The sequence below is a fragment of the Athene cunicularia genome (assembly GCF_003259725.1).
Source record: "Athene cunicularia isolate RWA chromosome 10 unlocalized genomic scaffold, athCun1 chr10_part1, whole genome shotgun sequence".
Taxonomy (NCBI): Eukaryota; Metazoa; Chordata; class Aves; order Strigiformes; family Strigidae; genus Athene; species Athene cunicularia.
Window position 1 is genome coordinate 21,025,921 of NW_020799112.1, and position 12,295 is coordinate 21,038,215.

General features: G+C 42.5%; 1 protein-coding gene across 2 annotated transcripts in view; it reads right to left on the reverse strand.

The window, feature by feature from the left end:
* The window catches only part of FAM214A (family with sequence similarity 214 member A), a 47,412-nt gene extending 35,123 nt beyond the window's left edge, over positions 1–12,289 (reverse strand). For both annotated transcript variants that reach the window (XM_026856035.1, XM_026856034.1), the window contains exon 1: positions 12,128–12,289. In XM_026856035.1, the coding sequence (XP_026711836.1) occupies positions 12,128–12,143 (16 nt within the window). In that variant the 5' untranslated portion in view covers positions 12,144–12,289. The remainder of the gene's footprint in view (positions 1–12,127) is intronic.
* Positions 12,290–12,295: the final 6 nt, after the last annotated feature.

Here is a 12,295-nt window from a genome sequence, read left to right on the forward strand (position 1 = left end):
GCGCCGGCCCTTGGGCTACCTGCGCCGGCCCCCACGCTGGCCCTTGGGCTACCTGGCGCCGGCCCTTGGCTACCTGCGCCGGCCCCACGCCGGCCCTTGGGCTACCTGCGCCAGCCCTTGGGCTACCTGCGCCAGCCCCCACGCCGGCCCTTGGGCTACCTGCGCCGGCCCCACGCCGGCCCTTGGGCTACCTGCGCCGGCCCTTGGGCTACCTGCGCCGGCCCCCACACCGGCCCTTGGGCTACCTGGCGCCGGACCTTGGGCTACCTGGCGCCGGCCCCCACGCCGGCCTTTGGGCTACCTGCGCCAGCCCCACGCTGGCCCTTGGGCTACCTGCGCCAGCCCTTGGACCTGCACCAGCCCCCACGCCGGCCCTTGGGCTACCTGGCACCAGCCATTAACTCCAAGTTCAGAACAGCCCCAAGTATCAATAACCGGCACTACCCAAGCACGGGATTTGCAGAGTCCAGCGTTATCAGCACTGATGAATATTTACATCTGGAGTGGAAAAAGACGGCCGCCGTCCTGCCGGCCCGCACAACCCACACAACCCGCCTTCCCACCCCGCTTTTTCCGCCCGGTGCCGTCGGAAGCGTTTCGGCTGCCTCCCCCCAACCCCTACGGTGGACACGGTGGGGAGGAAAACACCACCACCACCTCTCCACCCATTACTGCTGTTACCAAACCCACCGTACGAGCTCCCTCCTTCAGCATTTTTTTATGACCCCCTCCGCAGTTTTTTAGAGGGCACTTTGGGGACTAAGTTATGCTTTGAGAGACTTGTCTCAAAACTGCACATATTATTCTAGGCGCAGTCTAAACAACATGCTGCCCACATTAAACCATTTCATCCACTTCTTACCTACATACAAGAACTAAAGGCAGATAACATTCACCACATTAAGATAATCCGCACCCAAAAAAAAAAAAAAAATCTCACTCTCAGCCTAACCACGTTCCAGAACAAGACTAAAACTCTTGTTCTGTAATTAGATGCCATGAAACTATGAGAAGTCCAGATCAAACTAGACTTCACAACCACATTCACAATCCAGTAGCGCTCATTAGCCTATTCAGGAGCATGGAAAACTTCCTTCACACAACAGCCTTCCCACTCATGTTTTATATTGCAGTATCATGTAGCTGTGCTTGCAAGAAAACATAGCCTAGACAAGATTTTTAAGTAGACATTTTATCAGAGGAAGGTTGGATACCTTTCAGTAGCCGGCCCATTTAAAGACTGTAGGTACAGAGAGTGCCTCACAGAAAGTTGTACACAAAACATACCATTTTGTCAGTTACTAACATTCAAGCTTGCTGTGTATTTTATCTCAGTTTGCTTGCCAAGTACTTTTCCTTCATGGAACATTTACTTCTACAAAAGCACCATCGTTTATGCAGTTGTCCAAAAAAGCAAGCGACCACCTAGTCTTTGAAAATAAAAAAAAAGTACTCTGATCATTTTTTATGAAACAGTTATTCAGTATCTATGGGAGGGGTAAGAGGAATATTTCTCACATTGGTAAACACAGTAGGTTTAAAAGTTTTACTAACAAGAGGAAGAAGCAACAACCCTGAGTCAGTTTGCACAGGGGCCAGCAGAGAGAGTATTCAGGAGCCACCAGTTGTCTTTACAGGCCAACTAACCGTGTTTTAGTGAGGAGCAGCTGCCTCCAGATGACAGGCATACCTACCCACCGTAATGCTCCTGAACAGTCTCCCCACACCGGGCTACTGCAGTGCAACCACAAAGACTCTTCTCACACCTGATATTCTTCAAATACAGTAAAACTAGGACAGCATGTTGCCACTCCAGCTTTTAGGTTTACAGTCATAAGCCAGCTGTAGGTATGCAGAGCTGAGCTCTGCGCCTGTTTGTGGAAGAATAACCCAGAAATGAATGCATCCGGCCTAATAAAATACTAAATTCAGAAACTGCAATATTAGAAATTCCACCAGAAATCCCCACCTTGAAGCACGCTACTCATTTATTAGTTTGATCACATACTCTTCCACAAATTCCAGAGGCACAAGATACATAAAACAGGACACTGCTGCGTGACTGAACATCAGAGAATACAGCAGCACATGGAGATATACATGGGACTTTATCCTAAGCTGCATATTCTACCATCATAAAGTAGCTGCACTTAAAATACTACTAATACCTTTGCAGTTTTAATGTTCACTACTCATCATTTTGCACAGTAAGATAAATACACTGTATTTTAACCCACCTTCTGCCACAAACAGGATAACACTTACTAAAATTAAAAAAGATGAGGTCTTGATAAGAATGGATTTTATTCCAACACAAACTTTAGGAATAAGCAGTCCTACACATTTCCCAAATCAGGAAGTCTCTGCCAAGTGTGGTTCATCTCAGTATCAAGTCAACTATGCATCAATTCAGAGGCACTTGCCAGTAGACAGAATTGGCACCATCCCTACGTTACAAAAAACGCCCAATTTCAGCCTTTGGAGGGCCATGCCAAAGCACAGGATGCCTAGTAACAAGCTAGTTCAGAAAAAAAGCACTCTAGTTCAGATTCCAGCCCTGCCTCGTGCTGGAAAAGCGAGTTGTGCACATGACTGCTAAGGAGTGAAGCATACGTGACTTCATGGCTCCTTATGTTTACACACCCTAGCTGCAGAGACAAGCTAAAAGCAGAAGCACACTTCTACCAACACATCCCTTGCTTCAAACAATCGTTGTGGATTGAGTTAGTAATTTGCAGAATATAACAACACTAAGTACTCATGTAGACAACCCTATTCCTCTTCTCCCCCATCAGATGTTCAATCACTCAGAACAAAGCTGAGGTCAGGTCTTGATGCTTGCAATGCACGTTAGAGAGCTGATACACCATTCACAGTCTTAATTTAAGTATAATTTTCCTTTTTCTGACGTTTAAGCTCAAATTTCTTGAGTAAGAAAGACTACACAGAGTCTACAGCAAACTTAGAACAGCTGAAAGCATCTGATGCTAACAGTTCCACTATGACTTTAAAACAAAAATCAGTGCATATCATAAAGCTGCTCAAAATTTCACACGAGAAGCTCAACTGAGGATGAACACAGCCAGCTTACAAAAAGTGTCCTGAAACATTTATGAAAGGCCATTATATATTCTCAACATGAAGATGGGATGAAAGAACATACAATGCATATCAAGCACCACCACTTAACCTTTTCTCTCTAGTGGATCCAAAATACTCTCATAGAAACTCATTAATTCAGCGAAACTATCAGTAGGAAACATCCAAAGGCAGTACAATAATAGCCACTTATGCCAATTCTAGTGAACTTAATCGCTCGATGTTAAGATGAGGCAGATGTGTATTCTAGCGGTTTTACGTTGATATTCTGATCTTTACCTTCAAATTTTTCTGGTATTATCAACTATTCCTCCTGTTTCAGCATCATAAACTGCCTACTTTTGTTTTACTCATTCACCTTTTTAACAGCGTGCACACTCCTCCACACCTTGCTTGCACTAGCACGGTATAAGCAGTTACACTGTGAGTACTGCTACTAGTGCAGTTCTGGTAGCAATCATTACCCAGCCCGTTCCTACAGTGCTAATTCTCCATATACTTTGTTTCTCATGGCTTCACCAGGATAAACAAAATTTCTTTGGCCATTCAAAACCATGTGCTTCAGAAGGAAGAAGCTGTTTACCCCTCAAAATAAAGCAAAACATAGCCATACTTTTCATTAAAAGGCATCTGAAGTGGGAAACCTTGCAGAGGAAATATGCTTGAAGACTCATTTTTAAAGAATTATACACCAGAGAAAAAAAGTATTTACTTTTTGAGTAGCATGGGTGTTGATACTAATCCCTTGGACACCTAACCATGAATTCCCAGTCCATACTGAGCTTGACAATTCCGTCCCTGTTCAGTTCCTACTGGTAGGAAACTCATCCTCTTTACTCCACATCACTGGAATATTTACTAAAGCTCTTCTCCATGCAACCGTTCTTTTCCCCCACTACTCCCAAGTCCAACTACTTTATCAGAATTAAAAGCCCAACTAAAAGCTGTTAGCAAAAAAGAGCAAGTAAATAGGATGTCTAACTGGGGCTGCGTTGTAAATATTCAGATCTAACACGCAAACAAAACGCACCGATACTTGTGACTTTACAGAAAACTGCACAGAAATAAGCATCAATCCAACATACCAAAAATTCACTCTCTGCCAACAGAGAAGTTATATGTTCATCAAGTAGTCTCACAGACCTTTACTCAGATATTACTCCTAACCACCCTCTCTGCCACTCCAAGTCTGCAAACACAGCCTTCTACCCAACTTGCTGACCTCCCTGAAAGCATGAGTTTGAGCCATGGTTTGTTTCACTTACATTGTTGGGCTAGTGCCCTGGCAGGGAACCAAGGAGAACAATACCTGGCAGGGGAGAAGGGCTTCCCATCACTTGGGAAAAAAAGAGCGTGCTGACTGCAGCAGCTCTTCCTGCACCTCTCCTCCTTCCCCTGACCCTCAGAAGAAACCACCACCCCCTACCATCTCCCACCGTGGTACTGACTGTACCGAGGATATGGGTTAATACTCCCCATCTTCAACTCCGCTGAACTTCTCTCTGCTCTTCCCTCTCCCATTACACCCAACAAGGTGATACTTGCACAGCACCCTCAGAAAGCAGCTTAATTTATTGCAGCACAGAGAAGTGTGAAACATGCCCTAGAAATCCTGAAGGTTCATCAGGGGGCAAAATCCCGTGCAGAAATCCTGCATGCACAGCACCATTAAGCGGTTAAACAAGCATAAACAGTCACCTGCTTGTAGTCTCACTAAGTTCAAATCCAGAATGGACTTACTTACGAAGCTGGTTCCCAGGGTTCTTAATGGGGAAAAAAAAAAATATATCACTAAATTCACAGGATACACAATGTAAAACAGACGACATCGCTCACGTGGCACCACAGATTCCTTATTTCAGATACCTTCTCTTTTGTTACTATATCTCAGAAGAGAATCCAACTTGTTTCTTCCCTGGAAACAAAGAAGTCATATTTAGCAATAGGTTTGGGAAATGCGTTGCTGACTGCTCAGAGAAAAGGGTCAGTGCCCTGTGGTTACTGGGTACTACACACCTGGACAGAGAGAGATTGTATGTCTTCCCACAAAAGGCAAAGTGGTCAAATCAAAATAAATGTGTATGGGGAGCAGAAGAACTCCCCTTACTGCTCTCAGAGCAACAAAGTTGTCCAGAAGACTTCTCAGTAAGATTATTTTGTTTACCTTTATTCATAATAAGGATTCTTACCTTCAGAACAGACATGAACGTGTGTCATTAGTATTTCACATGTGGAGCGCTTCTTTCCCCATGTGTTCACCCACCTCCATTGACTCACGGAGCTCTCCTCTCCAAATTATCCCGGAGAACATCCTCATACTATCCTACTACATCTTTGTATTTTGAGTCAACATAATGCAGTAATGCCATCCCAGATAGCAACTTCAAATAGCTTTGGTCCCAAAACTAACATTAAAAGGTAACGCAACAATCACTAGCCAAAAGAACCAGTCAGGCCCATTTAACAATGAAGAAAAAAATATCAATATATGAGTTTGATTTGATTTGGTCAGAGTAACACTGAATTGTCAAGAACAGCTGGAGAATCTTCACTGCTGTCTTGCAACTCAATTATAGTGCTTACAAGTAGGCTTTATAGAAAAATGCCGCGTCCAACCTTGGCACAGTTATGCAAGAATAACTGCACATGGCTTTGGCTGTGTGTTTATAGCTGTAGTCATCCCACCCTGCATGGGACCAGTGGAAAAAGGAATATGTAACCAACGTGAAGTCTTCCAAAGTCCAACTACCTACCCAAGTCCGAGAGGCACTCTTCCCTATTTTCATTCACCCAGGTTTATAGTCATCCTTAACTGCCTACTTATACATGAGGTTTTTGTACTCGGTAGTACAAAAGGTAACCATGCAATTGTACATGCAGTTCTAAACCTATTTAAACTTAAAAACTGGCTTCTGTCTAAACATTAAATACAAATGACCTGCAAAGACTGAACGATTTACTATCGCCTTGAAAGACAGGGATGTGAGACACCTTTGAAAAATCTAAAAAACAGTTTACCAAGAATCACTTCAGAATGGAGAGTAGTTACTATAGCTATAATTACAGTTAAACTGCAAGACCCTAGTGAGTAAAAGAACAGCTAGCAACTGCCGGACTGTTACTCTAAGCTTGTTGCTGATAGGATAAAAGGCTGTGGCTATTTCACCACCACTGAACAGTTGCCATTAGTAGACATTTGTCAAAATAACAAAGAAACATTTTGTAAACAGTGAAGCAGACAGAGCAAGTTCTTTTAACAAATGTCATAGAGCTGGTTTGTTCCCATCAGTTACCGTTTTCAGAGAAGACTTCTAATTTTAATAAGCAGAATTTCATTTGGCAACAAACTCGCATCTCTCATGAGAATCTGTATTTATAAATGTTAGCTTATTTTTAAAAACATTTAGAAGCTGGCAGACCTCAGATCCAATAATAGTTTCAACACCACCCTCAACAACAAAGTCCAGTCTAATACGCTTCAGCCCAGGGATCTGATCTGGCATGCCAAAGTTTCTCACTTCAGCAAGTAAAGAATACAAACAGAAGGGTCAGTTGTATAGCCCAAGCCTATGGCTTGGCGTATCCACAAGCCCCAAAATATCCACCCAAATGCCACTCCAGCAGCATCTGTTTTAGCAGCAAGAGTCCCTCAGAAGGCAGCCAGTGTGGGCAACACCAACCAAACAAAAAGAAAATGGCCAAGTCTTTTTGTATGGTCCTCTCTCTGAGGAACAGGCACGCAGTGCAGAACTCTCCCTGTTGAACACGGCTAAAATCACTCTTCCAACACAAGTTACTTCTACAAGAGCAGGGCTTGTCTCCCTGTTGACATCTAGGTACGAGTTGCAGAACAGGTAGGAAAAAAACTTTAACACAAGCAGGTATTTCAACCCCAAACTTCAAGACGTTTCCAATTCTACAAATGCATAGCCTTAGATTTGGGGGGGGAAGCAAAGCACCTAAAAGCCAAGAATTATTCTAGGTTAAATTGTTTGTAGTAGAAATTTAATAAAAGAGAATAGATATTCCCATTTCTTGGGTGCAAGGGCAGAGCTGTACTGAAAGCATATAGACTCCACCCTCAATTTAAAAAAAGCTCATATTCCTGTTCCCTCATCCACTGCATCTTATATATTATTTTTTTAATCTATCTATCTATCTATCTATCTATCTATCTATCTATCTATCTATCTATCTATCTCTCCAGACAAATCTGCTCTTCCCAAAGATTAGAGCTAGATAGCTTCATGCCTTATAAATGGAATCTGAGTGTAATATCCTGACCACCTGTCAGTTTGGTCAGGTTTTTGAGCCTAAACAGTTTAGGGTTTTCTTTCTTTTAAAGCATAAGCTGGTTTTATGTAAAAGTAACCCACATAGGAAAAGCAGACACCCCCCACCCTTTCCTGGCGGTCAGAGCCAGCCTCCCAGGCCAGGCACACGTGCCCCTGCCCGGCGGAGCGTGTTGGCCAGCACGGCTTCCTCTGGGGCCAGGGCCAGGGCCCAGCGTCACCTCCAGCTCATTGTCACCCCACCTGCACTTACCTGTGGCAACCAAGCCCGAAGCATTGCCCAAACGCTTTTGGAGTGACAGCTCCACTAAGCAGGAAGCACCTAATTTCCAGTTTATTACTTTGTTTACTGGCTACATCGTTCCACCACGGAAAAGTTTAAGTGCTTCGTGACATTTCACTCAGAAGATATAATAAAATTAAAGTGTCTGTATCACAGTGCAATGTAGGACACTAAAATACTGCTCATCTTTTTTCAAAGGATATTTTCACTTCCTGATCTGCATACTCTGTAGCACATCATCTTTGCTAAGACGTTCTCCACAAAGTTTTATGCCCTGTATTAACTCTGTAAGAGTCTTTAACAACAAGGACCATATCCAGATCTCCTAACTTAACAGCTAACTCCAGAACTCCCTAACACACTGGTTCCGCTCACTACCCCCCCAATCCCATGCCCAATTCCTCCTTAGATTTTGAAGAAAAGCACTCAACCTACTGTTCATCTTCATCAACCTCTCCTCACAGATAAATCCAGAAATCCTTCAGCTACGTTTCCAACCGATGGTACAAACAGTCTTCTGTTGAACCCAAAGAGGTAGTAGCTCTTTCTGTACCAAACAAGGTAGAAGAAAGTCTCTTAACCCAGTTACTACAAACAGACACAGAGGCACATATCCCAGTTTGACTTGCAAAGAAGGAAGAAGAGAAAAAGCAATCTTCAGACTGATTGTTCCTCTCTTGTAGACAGAAAGCCATTTCTTTAAATTAGGATAATCTCAAGGAGGGAATTAATGCTTCAGAAAGTAAGAGACAACTGCTTTTTGCTTAATTTGTAAGTGAAAACAGAATAGTCTCTACACAGAGAACACATAGCAGAGGAATAAACAAAGCAAGGTAATAAAAAAGTAAGAAAAGACTAGAATAAGGTGATAAAAACCAGCCAGCATGCATTTAGAGACAAACAAGCCTGTCTTCCTCCTTTAACTGATCACTCATGCAGTGAGGGGGAGGGAGGAGGAAGGAGCAGTAATGCTGAACTATTTAGACTATAGTAAGACTTTTGATGTCTTGTAACATTCCCACAGTAAAATATGACTATACTGTAGATCTGTCTAAACCACAAGATTTTTTCCAGTTGTGCACCAAGTGTACTCTAAGAGTACATAACAAGCCTTCTGAGTTTGGCAGCAAGCTATCACCCTGACATTATGCAATGTTTTCATTAACTCCGATGGTGAAACAGCGTGTTTATACAGTTTATGAACAAAGCTGAACTGGAAGAGTTTGCAAGCACTCTGCTACAAAGCTTAGTTCTGTCTTCCAAACCCAGTAAACTGGTGAATGATCAGAAGTCATTAGAACGAAGTTCAATAGAAGCAAGAGCAATGCTCTGTACTTGAGAAAGGAAACAGCGGCCCAAACATGCAACATGAAGCAGCTGACTAGGCAGCTGTACTGCAGAAACTAAATCGTGATGGTATCACGGATCAAAGCTAGGTAAGCTGATACGCTGTTACTGCAGAAAGACAAAAAAAACCCACCAAAACAACAAAACTGAAACGTCCCTCCAAAAACACTGTGTGTAAGAAAGGGAGATAAATCATTCTTCTCTGGTGAGGCCTCAGCTGAAGCAACGTGACCGCTGTATTTTAAGATGCTTCAACACTTCAAGAATCGCAGTGTAGGAAAGGTAAAGCCCAGGCAGAAGCCATCAGTATTTTAGTTGCCGCATTCTCTACACCCGGGATAGAAGTAGTTACGTGATGATGCTTAGAGCAAGCATTGCCCTTCCACGCTGACACCCCAGCTCACGGGTAAGTCCTGAGCGATGCTCAGGGAGGCATTCGCTCCGTGCTCTGTGCCTTTGCGTGGCAAAGGAGAAAGTCCTCATCTTTACCTGCACTCCCAAACCTCACTTGCAAAACTGCTGCGTAGGTTTGCTATGCAACACTCCGCATCCCATCTCTATACTGCTCTCATACACTGCGTGTTTACAGATAGAAAATTACAGATAGAACCTTCAAACTTTATTATAAAAGAAGGTAAGTAACTTAGGGCCAAATTTCCCTTTTTTCTTCATTTCTGCTCATCCCTTGAAATTAAAATACATTTCCCACTATTAAAAAAAAAAAAAAAAGTGATGCACATTTCGATCTCCCCTTTTTTCTCCTGCATCACTTATTTTTCCCAGCGATAACAAGATTTGTATTGGTGATTATGACAAAGGCTAAACCATACCTTCTCCCAACATGCCTGGACATTACAATCTATTAAGTATAGTTTTAAGCTTAATTCTAACTACAAGAACTACATCTCTCGGCCCCAAATGGATTATGATACACCATTTGCAAGAATGAAAAAAAAAAAATAAAAATTCAGGTCTTTTTAAGTCTATTTCTTTAATGTTTCACTTGGGGTGCAGATTTGCAGTCTTCCCAGGATTTTGAGGGTCACTAGAGAAGTGAAGACCATGGCAAGCTGAGTGCTCTGCTTCTCTCCCCTGTCCTCTGCTATTCATTTCCAACGATTGGAAGCAGGTGACTCCACACTTGACTGTATCCTGTGGTGCAGCTGCTATGCAGAAAGCAGCACATGTAAACATTTGCATGATTTGTGCCTCCTAAGAGTCTCTGTGGGCCGCATGTGGCATTTAGGCAGCACTTTCACAACCCCCTTTGTGCTCGGCATTGCTCTGTTACATTAGCACACAGTTAAGATAGAGTTATCTACTAAAATGGCTGGAGACACTTCTCCAATGTTTGGCAAGATCCATGATTTATTTCACTTTTTTTTTTGTTAGTTATCTTAAAAGATTTTCAAGACATTACTCCTGAAGGGTTTCACCCAGCTTGTGACAGACATCTCAATTTCTTAACTGTCAGCTCAGGGGAAAAAAAAAAAAACAAACCCAAAACCAACACATAGCAACCCAACAACCTAATAACTTGCTTTCTTTACAAATTTGGTTCACTCTACACCAGACTGGTTAAAAAAAAGACATCTGATCATTTATCATACAGCAACTAAAAATGTTTTCAACGGTCTAACTTTTTCTGCCTAAAAATGAAACAAAAGAATAGACAAAGGTCATACAGAGGTTTTGAACTGCTACAGCACAACATCTTAAAACTGCAAATACTGACTCAGGTTTTACCTGGCTATTTTGAAATTTTATTTCACCTTGACAGTGAATAGTTTTCAAACTTTAGGGTCTGGTATTAAAATCTAAAGGGATTCTAAAAACAGCCTGCCTTGCTGCAATTGTTCAGATGAAGGTTTAAGCAATTAAGAAACGAGGAAAGCAAAGAGAAAAGCCCATTTCAAATCCCTAGTATTTAAACCCCATTAATTTACGCATGTTTATGATCATTTCTGGACTATCTATGCTATCGTCACACCATATAATCCTTACAACACATACATACAAGAAATCCACCTAAGAGTGGTCATTTACATGGTGTTGCTATTAGCAGACATGTCATTAACAAATCTAATTAAGATGTGTATGTCATGTAAGTGTTAGTATTTAACACACAGATATCTAAGCCGTATTAAAGTGTTTCTCAAAACACCAAAGTGATTACAACACCCCCAAAAAAGTAGTTTTAAAACTGAAAGTAAACAGGTAAACAATACAATCATCAAAACTTTAAGAAACCAAAATAGCTAAGCAGGACTTTTTGTTTGGTTGGGGTTTTTTTTTAAATTATCATTCAGAATTCTACGATGAGCACTCATAAGATTTGTTCTGAAAAATAATCTTGCTTTAACTAACAGGAATCAATAATCACTGCTCATGTGGATCAAAATAGAAGTCATGACATATTTCCAACTCTAGGGGCATCAGCAGCTGTTGCTATACTGCAAAAGAGCTGAAGTGTTATAAACATATACGTAGACAGTCGACTTTATTTTTCTGTAAAACCAGATGTCAGTAATTCAGATAAGATGTAGCGCAACGATCGTGAAAAATTAATATTTCAGCACGCTTGTTACGACGCAGCCCCTTTATAACTGGAACAAAACCCACTGTCGGATTATAAAACAACACTGATGGAAGTTCTGGTGATTTTCAGGGTGTTTTTCAGCTACATTCTGACATTTTTGTACATGTGCTGCCATTGTCTGTCGATGCCCGATTTGCCTTTGACCGACTCCCGCCTCAGCACTGCAGTTCTCTGCTAACAAGCCGGCTGTCTCTGACACACAAACTGCAGCATTCCCAGAGCAAAAGCAGTTTGCTACGCTGTCTCCCTTCCATCCAACCGAGACAATGGGAAGGCGAAGGGCAGGCAGGACAAGGGGCTGTGACCACCTTCCCGGGTACCCACCAGTAGCCCACTCCCATCAGCATTTCCCGAGTTGAACCTGGATTCGCCCCCATGCCCCAAAGTGATAGAGGGAGGGGATAAGGAGATAGAGCGATAACACCGAAACAAAACACCAGGATACTTCTAATCCTAGGAAGAAAGGAAAAACGAAAATATATATATATATTTTGATAAAGCGTTTACCTCGTTCCGGCTTCATTTTCTCCGTTTCCTCTGAGAGGTCTGAAAGGAGCCGAAGTGCTCTGCTGCCCTCCCCGCGAAGACTGGCTGTCGCCGCCTCCAGCTAGCGATAGGAATTATTTCTCCCGTGTAAAAACAATAAACCGGAGGCCGGCCGCGCCGCCGGGGGCT